Source organism: Chiloscyllium punctatum, chromosome 22, assembly GCF_047496795.1.
Source record: "Chiloscyllium punctatum isolate Juve2018m chromosome 22, sChiPun1.3, whole genome shotgun sequence".
Lineage (NCBI taxonomy): Eukaryota > Metazoa > Chordata > Chondrichthyes > Orectolobiformes > Hemiscylliidae > Chiloscyllium > Chiloscyllium punctatum.
This window is the reverse complement of record NC_092760.1, coordinates 82,602,797-82,618,938: the sequence shown is the minus strand read 5'-3', so window position 1 is coordinate 82,618,938 and position 16,142 is coordinate 82,602,797. Positions and strand designations below refer to the sequence as shown.

General features: G+C 40.1%; 1 protein-coding gene across 5 annotated transcripts in view; it reads left to right on the top strand.

Moving 5' to 3' along the window:
- Window positions 1–12,289, top strand: part of ano3 (anoctamin 3) — a 573,601-nt gene extending 561,312 nt beyond the window's left edge. For all 5 annotated transcript variants that reach the window (XM_072592732.1, XM_072592727.1, XM_072592730.1 and 2 more), the window contains one exon: window positions 7,948–12,289. In XM_072592732.1, the coding sequence (XP_072448833.1) occupies window positions 7,948–8,130 (183 nt within the window). In that variant the 3' untranslated portion in view covers window positions 8,131–12,289. The remainder of the gene's footprint in view (window positions 1–7,947) is intronic.
- Window positions 12,290–16,142: the final 3,853 nt, after the last annotated feature.

Below are 16,142 nucleotides of genomic sequence, written 5' to 3'. Positions count from 1 at the left end.
CTCTTCCAGAAGTTTTTTAAAAATCTGTGTTCCTGCTGTGGGAGCTGTGCTGCCAGCATTTATTATTGAGTCTGAATTGCCCTGAAAAGTTGGTAATGAGCCATCTTCTTGAATTACCCCAGTTGACATTTTGCAGACCTATCCTCCTCCTTTTCAAAACATCTCAAAGCCAAGCACCTGGCTAATACAAAACTGGACATGTTTAGGTTTTGGATTTAGAAGGATTCTCTTATGGCAGTGTCAGCTTAAGCTGAGTAGATAATAGGTGCACTGTTAATGCTTCTCAATAGCTATTGGTTATATAAAAAAGATTTCACAGAAATCCCCAAGGTTTATGTATTTACATTAAGAGTGATTAAATGTTTGGAGGAAGCAATACAAAAATGAAGTACCACTGTTAACAAAGAAGGTAAAACTTGATTTTTGCTCACCTTGTATTCCCTCCCTCTCAGTATTTTGCTCGATTATGAGCCAGTTGTTTATAACATATCAAAGATTAAAAGCAGCACTTAACAGAGGCTAATGGTTTACTTTGCTATTCCTTCACTTCAAAGCCAGACACTGCACTTTTAGAAGTCTCCCTTAATGATTTGATGTAACAAAGTTAACGTAACATATTTAAATTTGTTAATTAGTATTTTCATTCATACTTTTATATTGGTATTAACTTAGTGAATAGTGTTTCTACCTGAAAAATATTTTATATACCTCTTCAGTATATTTATCTTGGCTGATTTAGAGTCATAGAGTCATAGAGATGTACAGCATGGAAACAGACTCTTCGGTCCAACCGTCCATGCCGACCAGATATCCCAACCCAATCTAGTCCCACCTGCCAACACCCGGCCCATATCCCTCCAAACCCTTCCTGTTCATATACCCATCCAAATGCCTCTTAAATGTTGCAATTGTACCAACCTCCACCACTTCCTCTGGCAGCTCATTCCATACACTTACCACCTCTGTGTGAAAAAGTTGCCCCTTAGGTCTCTTTTATATCTTTCACCTCTCACCCTAAACCTATGCCCTCTAGTTCTGGATTCCCCACCCCAGGGAAAAGACTTTGTCTATTTACCCCATCCATGCCTCATATAATTTTGTAAACCTCTATAAGGTCACTCCTCAGCCTCCAACGCTTCTGGGAAAACAGCCCCAGCCTATTCAGCCTCTCCTTGTAACTCAAATCCTCCAACATCCTTATAAATCTTTTAAGTTTCACAACATTTTTCTGATAGGAAGGAGACCAGAATTGCACGCAGTGGTGGTGGTGGAAGCAGAGTCATTGGGGACATTTAAGCGACTGCTGGACATGCACATGGATAGCAGTGAATTGAGTGGAGAGTAGGTTAAGTTACTATATTTTACATTAGGTTTAAATCTCGGCACAACATTGTGGGCCAAAGGGCCTGTTCTGTGCTGTACTTTTCTATGTTCTATGTTCTGTTAGGAATTCAGACTTATCGTCCAGAACATCCCCTAGACAGGAAATCAGAAGTCATTGTTCCCCTTTGACAACTGCTGTGCTGCGCATGTGCAGAAGTGAACAGAATTGTTTTGGCAAGAATAGAATTAGTGTTGACCCCCACAGGTTGAACAGTCAGACATATTCAATCATCGCTGTGTACATTTCACACAATTTCAGGTCACTTCAATTGAAGTCCATGTCACTGCTCACTCGGCTGCACCTCAAGCCCCACTATTCCCAGAGTCACCACAAAATTTCAAAGTTTTATAAAGTATGCAGAGAGTCCCCTATTTATCTGCCTTTTGAGATCAGGTTGAAAGAAAATGTGGATTGGGTGTCTGTACTTAACAAGAATTACTTTTATTGCAAACAATTAGTTCCTAGTGGCACAGTAGCGCCAGGGGCCTGGGTTTGATTCCAGTCTTGGGTAATTGTCTGTGTGGAGTTTGCACATTTTCCCTGTGTCTGTGTGGGTTTCCTTTGGGTGCTCTGATTGCCTCCCACAGTCCAAAGATGTGCAGGTTAGGTGAATTGGCCATGGGAACATACAGGGTTATAGAATAGGGGTATGAGTCTAGGTGGGATACTCTTCAGAGGATCAGTGTGGACTTGTTGGGCTGAATGGCCTGTGTCCACACTGTTGGTATTCTATGACTATGGTATACCTAAAGGTAGCAGGTCAGGCAGCATCCAAGGAACAGGAGAATCGACGTTTCGGGAGGGCTGATGTTTCAGGCATAGATCTTCATCAGGAATAACTGCTCACTAGCTCACAGACTGAGCAATTATTTGCCACCAACAAAGCTTCATTTGACCACAGATGTTTACCTCCAACACATTAGCAAATCAAATTTTAACAACAGCAGCTGTGTAAACAGTATTTACTAGGAGTACCAGGTTACGTGTTTTGAAAGCATTCAGTAATCCTTGGCTTCGAAACCAGACCATCAAGAGGACATAGACATTCTTTCGTCCATCATAGAGATAGAGGTCAGAATTATTTAATATCAGGGCAGATCATAGAATCACTAAAGCGTGGAAACAGGCCAATCAGCCCATTGAGTCCACACAAACTCTTTGAAGAGCATTCCACCCAAACCATTCCAACCCTGCATTCCCATGGTTAATCCATCTGAGCTGCACATCTTTAGACTGTGGGAGGAAATGGGAGCACCCGGAGGAAACCCACGCAGACAAGGGGATGGAGCTGATCCAGTGGTGCTCACTACGCCTGACCAACTATGCAACCTAATTAGCCATGTAATTGTTCTTCAACTCTCCTGTCCAAAAGGGGCTCATTAATATTTTCATGACTGTGCTCCTGAGCTGCAATTTGTTCAAAGTTCTCAGCGTGGTTTCGAAAAGAGAAAATGTTGGATTTCACACTAAAGCTTGAAAGGTTGAACAAGCTACTGCATAAGCTCAAGTTTTGGGATCCATGAGGTTTGAGTATCAGAATCAAATTGCAATATTTAAAATAGCAAAGGTCGTATTCTTGAACAAATTCTTCAGGTTTTAACAGTTTTACTGCAGAGAACAGTGAGAGCAGCATTACAGACATTTGATGTGCTTAGCATTTTGGGAAAGCAAATCTTAGCAGGATGTATACACTTAATGGTAAGGTCCTAGGGAGTGTGGTGAAAGAAAACTATTTAATTGTCTAACAAGAATTTTGTCTTAAATGTAGCTGCAATTCTTTTCTTTCTGCTTGTCTGGGATTTGACTATCACTGTCAAAACCAGCATTTGCTGTCCATCCCTAATTGCCGTTGAACTCAATGGCTTACTGGGGTCATTTTAGATGCGACCACATCGCTGTGGTTCTGAGTCTCATGTGCACCAGAGTAGGACAGGATACTATCTTCCCTAAATGCGAGGTGCTGCATTTTGGGAAAGCAAATCTTAGCAGGACTTATACACTTAATGGTAAGGTCCTAGGGAGTGTTGCTGAACAAAGAGACCTTGGAGTGCAGGTTCATAGCTCCTTGAAAGTGGAGTCGCAGGTAGATAGGATAGTGAAGAAGGCGTTTGGTATGCTTTCCTTTCTTGGTCAGAGTATTGAGTACAGGAGTTGGGAGGTCATGTTGCGGCTGTACAGGACATTGGTTAGGCCACTGTTGGAATATTGTGTGCAATTCTGGTCTCCTTCCTCTTGGAAAGATGTTGTGAAACTTGAAAGAGTTCAGAAAAGATTTACGAGGATGACAAGGTTGGAAGATCTGAGCTATAGGGAGAGGCTGAACAGACTGGGGCTGTTTTCCCTGCAGCATCGGAGGCTGAGGGGTGACCAAATAGAGGTTTACAAAATTATGAGGGGCATAGATAGGATAAATAGACAAAGTCCAGACGTAGAGGACATAGGTTTAGGGTGAGAGGAGAAAGATATGAAAGAGACCTAAGGGCCAAATTTTCATGCAGGGGGTGGTACGTGTATGGAATGGGCTGCCAGAGAAGGAGGCTGGTGGAGGCTGGAACAATTGCAACATTTAAGAGGCATTTGGATGGGTATATGAGTAGGAAGGGTTTGGAGGGATAAGGGCCGGGTGCTGGCAGGTGGGACTAGATTGGGTTGGAGTTTCTGGACGGCATGGACGGGTTGGACCAAAGGGTCTGTTTCCATGCTGTACATCTCTATGAATCTATGACTCTAGTCAGAGATGCTCAAATTCCCATGAGTGAATATTAAAAAAAAACATAGGGCCCTCTTTTGTGCAGACAGAGAGGAAATATGCAAAAACTTCATCTGCTTCAACTCAAAAGAATAGGTGACAGCCCTCCACGGGTTCATTACTCAAAGTTTTCATCAATCAGAGAAAATTTAACACATAACTAAAACATGACAATTATCTAGCAGTCATTATTAACTGGTGCATTTTTCATAGCAATGCCTCACTCATTTCAAGCAGTCAGTGAGGTCTGCAGATGCTGGAGATCAGAGTTGAGAGTGTGTTGCTAAATAAGCACAGCAGGTCAGGCAGCATCTGAGGACCAGGAGAATCAACGTTTTGGGTTTTCTGGCGAAGGGCTCCGGCTTGAAACATAGATTTTCCTGCTCCTTGGATGTTGCCTGACCTGCTGTGCTTTCTCAGCAACACATTCTCAACTCATTGCAAGCAGTGCCTGTTCGATCCAGCCTTGGATGGATTGTGTAAGGAGCTTGTACGTTTGTTCCCTGGCCATATGGGTTTCCTTCGGGTGCTCTGGTTTCATCCCACAGTTCAAACATGTGCAGGCTGGTGGATTGGCTGTGGGAAATTCAGGGTTATTGGGATGAGGTTGGGGGGGCAGGGTTGTGGGTCTGGGTGGGATGATCTTTGGAGCGTCAGTGTGGACTCAATAGGCTGAATGGTCTGCTTCCACACTGTAGGGATGCAATGATTCTACTCACACACCATGTGACAATGAATCAGGAATCTTCTCTCCAGCAGGATGCATGTTGTGCTCCCTTTACTTTGATGATTCTTGTGAATCGTTCTGACTAGGGCAAGTCAGAAAAGATTTTGGCCTAATGTGTCCCTTCAGCAATACTCCAGTTCTGTATGACTGGAAAACAATCCAACTATCTTTGTTGCCTTTCAGGAGATGTGTCAGAATTTGTGGAGGGGAGGTGAGGTGAGGTGAGGAGAATGGGAAAGAAAAGGAATATGAGATATATATAGTGGAGGAAGAATGCCCAATTATAACTGGATTATATTCAGGGTAGACATCATACTAAGTAATTTTTTTCCAACTTTCCCATTTAGAAATAATATTGCGAGGTTGTGACTTTGATCCTGTGAAGGGGTCAGTTTAGCTAAGGTGGTTGGTTAGTAAAGCAGTGTGATGTGAATTCAATGTCCACCCCAGCTGAAGTTACCATGAAGGACTTTCCTTCTCAACCTTTCCCCTTAGTCATAGCTCTCTCTCTCTCTCTCTCTCACACACACACTAACGAGAGAGCAGCCGTTTGGTCTGGTAAAATTCTGACAACAATGCTATGCTATGTTCATGTGCGTGAAGCACAAATGGCTTGCAATGTTCCTTATTAACCCAAGATTGTTTTGAATAGATTTGTAGCTCAGGTTGAGGTTCTAGATGTAAGTTTACTTGCTGAGCTAGAAGATTCATTTTCAGATGTTTTGTCACCATACTAGACAACATCATCAGTGAGCCTCCGGTGACGTGCTGGTGTTACGTCCCACTTTCCATATATGTGTGTTTGGGTTTCCTTGGGTTGGTGATGTCATTTCCTGTGTTGGTGATGCCATTTCCTGTTCTTTTTTCTCAGCGGGTATTAGATAGTGTCCAAAATTGATGTGTTTGTTAACAGAGTTCCGGTTGGAATGTCATGCTTCTAGGAATTCTTGTGCATGTCTCTGTTTAGCTTGTCCTAGGATGGATGTATTGTCCCAGTCAAAGTGGTATCCTTCCTCATCTGTGTGTAAGCTGAAAATGTGTTGCTGGAAAAGCACAACAGGTCAGGCAGCATCCAAGGAGCAGGAGAATTGAAGTTTCGGGCATGAGCCCTTCTTCAGGAAGCCCTTCCTCATCTGTATGTAAGGATACTAGTGACAAGTGGGTCATATGGACAGCCAATGTGGAACTTCAAACTAGCGGCGACAGGAAAACAACACATATGGACTAAATACTGAAATACAGAATCAATCATCCCAACAACCATAAATGAAGCTGCATTAGAACATTATTTCAATGAGCCACCGCACGCTGCAGCACAGAGGAAAATTACCTATACAGTGTGTTCAAAAAGAACAGGTCCCCACTGAACACAGTCCGCCAATTTCTCAGCAACAAACCCAAACGAGCAGATAAAACTCATCCAGAAACCTTAGCCACTCTCCCCTACATCACAGACATCTCAGAAATGATTGCCAGACTACTCAGACCCCTTGGCATCATGGTAGATCACAAACCCACTAACACACTAAAACAGCAGCTAATGAACTTGAAACAATCAATAAAGACAACAAGCAAAACTAACATGATTTACAAAATACTGTGCAAGAACTGTAATAAACACTACATTGGACAAACAGGCATAAAACTAGCCACCAGGATACATGAACTAGCCACAAAAAGCCATGACCCACTATCACTCATATCCTTACATACAGATGAGAAAGGACACCACTTTGATTGGGACAATGCATCCATCCTAGGACAAGCCAAACAGAGACACACACAAGAATTCCTAGAAGCATGGCATTCCAACCAGAACTCAATCAACAAACACATTATTTAGACACCATCTATCGTCCTCTGAGAAAAAGAACAGGAAATGACATTAGTATAGGAAATGACATCATCAAGTCAAGGAAACCTAAAAGCAAAAATAGAAAGTGGGTCACTAATACCAGTGCTTCACCGGAGGCTCACTGATTATGTTACCTAGTATGGTGACGAAGCATCTGAAAATGAACCTTCCAGCTCAGCGAGCAAACCGACATCCAAAATAAATAAGTGGCTAGTAACCTGCTGGGAGATAAGGTTTGAATACCAATCTCAATGACAATGTCCTTTTAGAATTAGAATTAGAATTAGGTTTATTGTCACGTGTACTCAAGCTACAAAAGAACAGGAGTGCAGTGAAAAGTGAACAATGTCGCCAACACACAGCACCATCTTAGGTACAAACTACCTGGGTGCAAGTCTTTGGTGCAAAAAAAGAAAGAAAAATGAAAAAAAGTACACTATATTACAGATATACATTGCATAAGTGTAAGTTAAGAAAGTAAACAATAAAGCTAAAAAGATAAATATTACAGATTTTCTCTCATTGCTTCCACATGGTCAGACTGGGTGCTACTGGTTCCCAACAGTAGCCACTTTCACTTCAAGTTTGCTGCGCAACCCCACTCTACTCTGCACTACTGATAGAAGAGAGAAAAAACACATGAGAGAGAGGAGAACAATAAGAGAAATAAAAAGAAAAAGATTGGACGGAGCAGACAAGCTCCAGATGTAGCGTTTGACACTGCCGCCATTTTGAAAAGAATTTGAATTTCCCTTGAAGGGTATTTTATTTCAAGGATTATCTTTGTCGAGGAGGGCAATCTGTCAAGGAGGAGGTCATCTCCTGCTCAAACATGCTCCTCATTAAATCATTGTGTCCCTACAGTGCACAATGAGACCATTTGGCCTATTGAACCCACACTGACCCTTCAAAGAGCATCCTATCTAGCTTAGGATCTCTGGTCAGCATGGATGAGTTGAGCCGAAGGGCCTGTCTCCGTGCTGAATACCGTTGTGACTCTGTGAAAAACGGGGTACCATAGGGATGTGGTGCATAGATAATGAGGCAATTTTGGGAAGATAGCCAAGAAAATTGGCTAGAGCCTGTGGAGAAACATCCTTGTGAAATTTAATAAAATTACTCCACGCTCTTTTTTGGCAAGATTCAGCCCAAAGGGTTAAAGATAGTGTGAAGGAATTGGATGTGGATGATGATGATCTGTGTTGAAACTATGTTTTCTGTTTTATTTTTAGCACTTAGTGTTTGGCATCAAATCCTTTATAGCCTACCTAATCCCAGATATGCCCAAAGACCTGTGTGACCGGATGAGGCGTGAAAAGTACCTCGTTCAAGAAATGATGTACGAGGCGGAACTGGAACATCTGCAGAGGGAACGGAAAAAAAATGGGAAGAGATATCACCACGAATGGCCTTAGTTCAAACAATGAGACTAACCAACGGACAATCCAGAGGAACTGCACTTCTACAGAGAATGGAGATGCCAGCTATGCTGCACAAGCTCTTGCAAGTTTTATACATATATAGATATGACTTTTTAATATAATTATAAAATTCTCAAATGCATGATTTCAAAAGAAAAGGAGGAAGGAGTTGAATTCTTTGTCTGTCCTTTGGATTCCAGATCTATCTGGCACCTAAAAGAATCATGGAAGTCAAGTGTTAACCTCATGGTGGTTGGGTGTTTAATTTTGAATAATGCTATACAAATCAACATGAGCTCACATCACAACATCATATGGTCCATCCATACCAAAGAATGAGAGGTTTATTTGTACGACAGTCCCCTCTCATTTTTAATCTCTGCTGATGTTTGTTCCTCCATCCATTTCTTTTAGTTTTCTCAGACTGTTTTGAGAAACTTGTTGGTCAGAGAGTTGACAGCAGCCAGAAACACAGGTGGCTTTGCTGGGCTAATACTGAACCACTGCAAGGAAACATTTTCAAGATCTAACCTGTATACATCAGATTAGGGTTTGCAAGCTTTAATCAGTATTTCAGCTTAATATTCTATTGCTAATGGCCATGCTATTGTAAGCCATTTACAAGTGTCTGCTTTTCTCTGTTTTGAAGGTGCTCACCCTTTCGCTATCTTGTTAACATTGCACCATTTAAACCAAGCGAGAAATGAGGAAAAGTGATCTTTATTATTGGCTGACACTAGGTCTAAGTAGTATTACAGAGGATCATGACACCTATGTGTATTAATCCGTCAATCAAACCAGCTTTCAGAGTTACATTTGTGTTGTACAAAGCAAGAAAGCACCAGTGGGCAATGAAAGGTGACTTCCTTTTCGATATCCTACTTCAGATTTCTTGTTATAGTACAGCTGATGGATAACGTGTTCTCTTGTGTATCATCTGATGCTTACCTTCATTCATGTGCTTGTTGCATACCACATACTAGAATGGGAAGCATTAAATTCAGGCAGCTTTCCATATAAATGATAAATAATGCACAGTGAATGGGGATAAAGTGTGTATTGCCTGACACCACAAAACAGGATAAATCTGTTCCCATAAAGATAACGAAAGAATGCAAAAGAATACCTTCAAGATCTATAAATTTGACGGGACATTCCACAACATAACAACCCACAGTGAGATGTTTTCTTATGAGGAATCTCGCCATATGAAGTTGACTTTCTTCCCAGAGCAGGTTAGTGTCAATGTCACTGAAACCCTGTCCAGAGATAATTCACACTTGGTGTTGCATAATGGCAAGACTTAAACATTTACATGTGTGTATCTTGTTAGCATCTCTTTTTTTTTCTTCTTCTTGTTTCAATGTCTTGTCTATTTCTTTGCTTGTTACCCATGCAGGGACCCGTTGCATCTCGCATCTCATAGTTTGTTTCAGTTAACCTAAAATGTAATATGCAAGCACAATGCAACACACAAACTTTAACATTCATATCACAGTTATTTCCTGATTTTGTTATATGGAAGCTATAAAGGGCTTGGGATCTACAGGAGTAGAAATCAGGTCAATACCAGTACGGGAACCGTACATATTGATTCCAGTGATTTAGGGGTCACGGGTTTAAAAAAGGTCTGTTGTAAGACTACCACATCAAAATCAAATCCACCAACCATTTGTAGTAACTTTAGTATTAGCTTGGATGCCTATACGCGACAACAGTGATACTATACAAGAATATGAAATATTTAATTGGGCTAGCTTCCTTATTATCATGGCTCGCTAGAAGAAATTCTTTAATTTGCCCATTGGCAGTCATTATGTTTTTCTGACTCGTGGGATGGGGGGTGTGTAGCAGTGCAATTAAGTTATTACTATGCAGTTCAGAATGTTGGGCATCACTGATGAGCCTTACATAATATAGGATTCAATATCATAATATCATAATTGGAACTTTCATCCCCAAAAAATATTGCTTGAATAATAGATTACACAGGAATGTCTTAAAATAAAGTGAAGTTTCACAATATAAGGACATGGCAAACAACTGGCACAATTTAAATCCTGAGCTATGCATTGTGACTAACAGTTCATTACTTTCTTACCTAATATACAGGAATATTGTATAGTGCAATTGATTTCATTTGTTGTACATGTCGTCAGTTGTCAGTGTAAATCTCAATTTGCGGTGTTCTGAGAAAGTTATGTTTCTATGAATCATTCAAAACTCACCTCTTCCTATATTTGTAATTATTTAAGGTGAAGTTGAGAGGCTAATGGTTTATGCAAGATTTACCTCTTCCTTCAAGTTCATTCCTTCCACCCATGGATGCAGCATAAGCAAAGGTGACAATGAGAAGGAGCATTTTATAGCTCATTGTGCACTTCCTCCATTGGTTATTAATTTATGTACCTTTGGCACATTGCTTTTTTTGCCTTCAACATTTAGCTAGATGGCTGATAAACAGCAATTTGAAAAGATGAACCTGGAATGGTTGTATACTTTAACAAATTCATTCCATTCACCCACTCATTCTTGAGTATACCTGATAACTAGAGAAATGTAACAACAACTGAGATGTTTTAAGTATTTTTTTGAAAAACCATTCTGTATTAGTGACTTCAAATATCTGTATGAATTGTTATTGCTCTCCATTATTGTGTTTGCATGCAAATTACAGCAAAGCCTCTATGATTGAGGCAATTTCTATATGGTACAACTTGGCCTCTTTTGCACATTTTTCTACTTGTGTCACCTAAGTTACATTTGGTAAGCTTTAGCCTTGCATGCTTGCAAGTAAAATACTCAGCACGTACTCATTTCAGGTTTTCAATATTTCCTACAGTTTATAGAATTTTGATTCATTATAAGGGAATAACAATTTAAGATCTTTCCTACTTCTATTTCAAAATTAAATGTTCTTTCTTATTATCCTGTTGCAACACTGCAAAGCATCTACTATCTCAGACTAATCTTGGAAACAGCCACTGATACGATACCTTGAGTCAACATATTTTCATGATGAGGAATTTCATTATCATTTCTGCTGTTAAACGTTGAAAAAATTGCTCAAAAGTGTCTTGCTCCTTTGCAATCAACTTTTATTGAACCATATTTTATTTTAGCACATGATGTGGAGGTGCCAATGTTGGACTGGGGTGGACAAAGTTAAAAATCACACAGCACCAGGTTATAGTCCAACAGGTTTATTTGGAAGCACTAGCTGTCAGAGCGTTTCTTCTTCATTACCACCTGATGAAGGAGCAGCACTCCAAAAGCTGTTGCTTCCAAAGAAACCTATTGGATCATAACCTCGTGTTGTGTGATTTTTAACATTTTAGTACAATTTTGCTCATTGTATCCACCTATTGTTGCTTACAGTTTTTCTGATCCCTCAATTGGTACTGCCATCAGGTGCAGTCATTTCACCACCCTGAAGTATTATTGGAATTTTAACCATTTTGTGACTAAATCTTATTGATTTGACCAAGTTTCTTAAATCTGTATTTTTAAACCAAAGCATCTGTAATTTCTGTTGTTTGAACCAAGCTGTCTTGGCTTAATGAGGACCTGAGGTCTCAAATGTTTTTTTCCAAATCAGTTACATAAAAGTTTCAGTCCTCTCCGCAGTGAGCACTAGGGAATGGCATGGAGTATTTCCCCTTGTCCTGACATAATTCTTTTTTATAGCCGATGTTTTTCATTCTTTAACCAATATCCTATCTCTCATCCAACCTCCAGTTTTATCCTAAGTCTCTTGCATTTTAACTTTGTTATTTGAAGTCTTGTTACAGAATTAAGCATCTGAGAATGATCATGAAATTGGTGTCAATTGCCAGGAAAAGCACTTCTGGTTCACTGATCTCCTTCAGGTAAAGATTGACCATCCATACTTGATCAGGCCTACATGTGCCTGCAGACCCATAGCAATGTGTTTGACTCTTAATTTCCCTCTGGATAATTAGTGATGGGGAATAAATACTGGCCTGTCCAATGATGCCCACATTCTGTGAATGAATATAAAAAACACACATCCCTCAGTCCACCAGGCTTGTTCCTTTCTTGAAGGAGTCTAAGGGCTTGGTTAGGACAAAGTGAGGACTGCAGATGCTGGAGATCAGAGTTGAAAAAAATGTGATGCTGGAAAAACACAGCAGGCCAGGCAGCATCCGAGGAGCAGGAGAATCGATGTTTCCTGAGGAAGGGCTTGTGCCCGAAATGTCGATTCTCCTGCTCCTCAGATGCTGCCTGCCCTGCTGTGTTTTTCCAGCATCACATTTTTCAACTAAGGGCTTGGTTAAGCAAGCTGTTCTCCTTATGCGCCAATTTTGACTAATTTTAACTAGGTTATTATTGCATGAATAATCCTCAGTGTATTCTAGATGATTAATCCTGTTATTCCGTATGGGGTTACAGCAAGACTAGTGATTGTTTATTCACATTATTTCGATAAGTTATCATGCTAGCCTGTTTCCTGATACCCAGGTTTTTTTGTAAGATTCCCTACAGTGTGGAAATAGGCCCTTCAGCCCAACAAGTCTACACCAACCCTCCAAAGAGTAACCCATTTCCCTCTGACTAATGCACCTAACACTATGGGCAATTTAGCATAACCAATCCACCTGACCTGCACATCTTTGGATTGTGGGAGGAGACCAGAACACCCAGAGGAAACCCACGCAGACACGGGGAGAATGTGCAAACTCCACACAGACAGTCACCCAAGGCAGGAATCGAACCCGGGTCCCTGGCGCTGTGAAGCTGCAGCGCCAACCGCTGAGCCACTGTGCCACCCATAAAAACACTGTAACTACCATTGAAGATCTAAGACCCCTCAAGATTCTTTTGACCGATTTCGAACCAAGAGGCCCCTCTTGAAGGGTCTTAAATCTTCACCATTAGTTTTTAAGATGTATGAGCAGACGTAGGCCACTCAGCCCTTCATATCTGCTCCACCATTCAATGAGAATATGACTGATTGTATAATCCTCAACTCCTCTTTCCTCCTTTATCCCTATTCCCTTTATTTCCTCACTGACTAAATTCTTTTTTCCATCTAAGCTGAGAATATTCTTAACTTATAGTTTATAATATAAGTTATATTTTTAAAGTTAAAAATCATACAACTCCAGGTTATAGTCTAACAGATTGATTTGGAAGCACTATCTTTCAGAGCCCTGCTCCTTCATTAGGTGGTTGAAGGATGAGGAAGCAGCTAGTGTGCTTCCAATTAAACCTGTTGGACTATAACTTGGAGTTGTGTGATTTTTAACTTTGTCCACCCCAGTCCAACACTGGCTCCTCCATATCATTATATTTTAAAAATATTCTTGAACATTCCCAGTTTCGATAGCCCTCTGTAGTAAAGAATTCCACAGATTCAGGACCCCAGTCATCTCAGTCTTAAATAGGTGACCATTTACTCCAAGGCTGAGGTGACTTCTGGTCCTAGATTCTCCCAGAAATGGAAGCATCGCCTCTGCATGTACTTGGACTTGTTCCTGAATAACTCTATAATTTCAATCAGGTCGTGGCTCATAGAGAGAGACCAGATTTGACAATATGTACATATTGACATAAACTGCTTCCTTCAGGGCTTCAGTCAAAACAGAAATAATGGTCAATAATGATTGTTTCTTAACATCAAAGAAAAATCCTTCCTAGTGTCCACAGGAACTCTGAGGCAAGCAATTTTTGGTCCTCTGAACTAAATTGTATTGAGTTTTTTGAGCCTGTCAGGACTTCCATGTTATTCGTGTCTTAATTATTGATTTTGCTTGGCATAATTCTGCTTGGGGAGGGCATATTGCTCTTTACCAATAATTAGAAGATATTATGATTCACAATATACACTATTTTGGGTATTCTCTCATGTTAAAGACCATTCAAACCTATCAGGCTTTTCAGCTGTTCTTAGCCAACATTCTCACAGGATCAAGACAATTTGTACTGCACACTTTTATTTTCCTGGGCCCATTTTTCTCTTTTGATCACCTTTCTAGTACATTTAAGATTTTAAAAAATTCCATTCCCCACTTGTTTGCAAATGAAATGAGGGTCATCGTTGTTTCGTCTCAATATTTGGAAATGCATTTACCTTCCAGTTTTTCCTGGAAGTTGGTGGGACCCCCCCACCCCACCCCCACCCCACCCCCACCCCGTCCCTCTGCACAACAAAGTAATAATGGTGATGTGGAAGTGGTTCTAGGGAAAGTCTTGAGTTTGTAGAAAATGGTAATTTGCTGTCAGTGAGTTTAATCCTCAGTCGGTCAGCTTCATGTTCAGAAGCTAAATTCCAGTCAGGCAACGACAAAAAGAACAGGTTGTATGCAATTTGTCCTTCCTTTTATGACTAATCTTAAAATCATTTAATCTTAGGTTAAAGCTTCATACTGTCCTTAAGTGGAAATCATCCAGACTTAAGAATTAAGAATGCAGTTTACAAGTTAAGAAGTGCACTCAGTTCTCAGGAACCCCCGTTAAGTTATTGCAAAATATTACTCTGGTGAATGAAGATATATTTTGTTAGTTAAATTGCTCTGTATTTTGTATTACCAAATAACATGATGCTGCATGCAACTTATATTTGCAAATTTTGCAAGGGATGATTAATAAGCAGTTCATTTTCAAATAGAGAGTGCTACAATGGTTTGCTGTTCTGCTTCAGAAACTATTTGTTCTTCAATCTGAGAAGAGCTAGCATGACTTGAATAGTGTCATGTTTATTTCGATGCATCACTTAGAATATGGCATTTGAGGTATTTTTGAGAACAGTAAGAATGCTGTTGGTCAAAAGCCCGCTGTAATTAAAGCACTGCTATCGGGTCTGATGTAGTTGTTATTTTATCATATTCTTCCTTGAGACTTCAAGACTAAAGTATTTTCCTTGACCAGATGTTTAGGGTGTCAAACTTGTCTCTTGATGAAATAAGAGTTCAAAAGTCAATAAACTTTTTGTTCCGCCATAACAATCTTTCTTCTGAGAAATGGCAGTACAGACTTGATAGGCCCAAGGGTCTCTTCTGTACTGCATGCATCTATTACTCGAAGAATTATGAGAGCACTATTTTATGAGGCTGGTTACAACTTGCAATTCAATCACCAGGTTTAAAATGCCACACCTGGAGTGAAGCGTACAGTTATTTTTTTGTGTGTGTGTATAATCTGAAGCATAAAAATGACACAAACCACGTGGTAAATTTGCTTGGGCCTGTACCGTAATATTTACGAAATGCTATGTTTAATTTTGTAAGATTTACATGTACAAATTGTAATGACTGTATTATACAGATTTGGATATCAGAATTTTCATTAATAAATAATTGTATGCATATCAATGTTTGGATGAGTGAAAATATACTCTATGATTGACACAGCCAGAGTATAACTCCATAATGCCACTATACAAAAACAGGGATTGTTTCCAGAGTCAATAGATGGGAAGCTGGAAAAGCACATCAGGCTAGACAGCATCTGAGGAGCAGGAAAATCAATGTTCTGGGCCAAAATCTTGACCTTCCTGCAGCTCGGATGCTGTCTTACCTCCTACGATTTTCCAGCTTCCCAATGATTGACTATGGGTTCCTTCATCTGCAGTCCATACTGTTTCCTAGGGGTTGTTTCCAGGGGAGTCCAGTTGTCACACTGTCTCCTCCGGAAGTCTCACATTGGATCACAATTTGCTCAAAACATAACAGCACTTTTAACGTTCAAACCATTGTTGATGTGTAAATTATCCAGGAATATGGAGTGAAATGTGTTTTAACCTGACCTTATGACCAGCCCTTTTGATAAACCAGCAAAAATTATATCTCAGAAATACAGGAAATTTACTGTATTATCATAATTTCCATGAAGTCCGAGTTGTCAGTTAAGGGTAGTAGTGACAAGGTGCCTGCCAGTAAGTTTTTTTTAAAGGCAAAGTTGCATTATTATTTAAGTGGTTCACGGTATAAATAAAGTATCATAGTGATGGGTAAACTCCCTCCATGGCACTTCTATTACTTAGT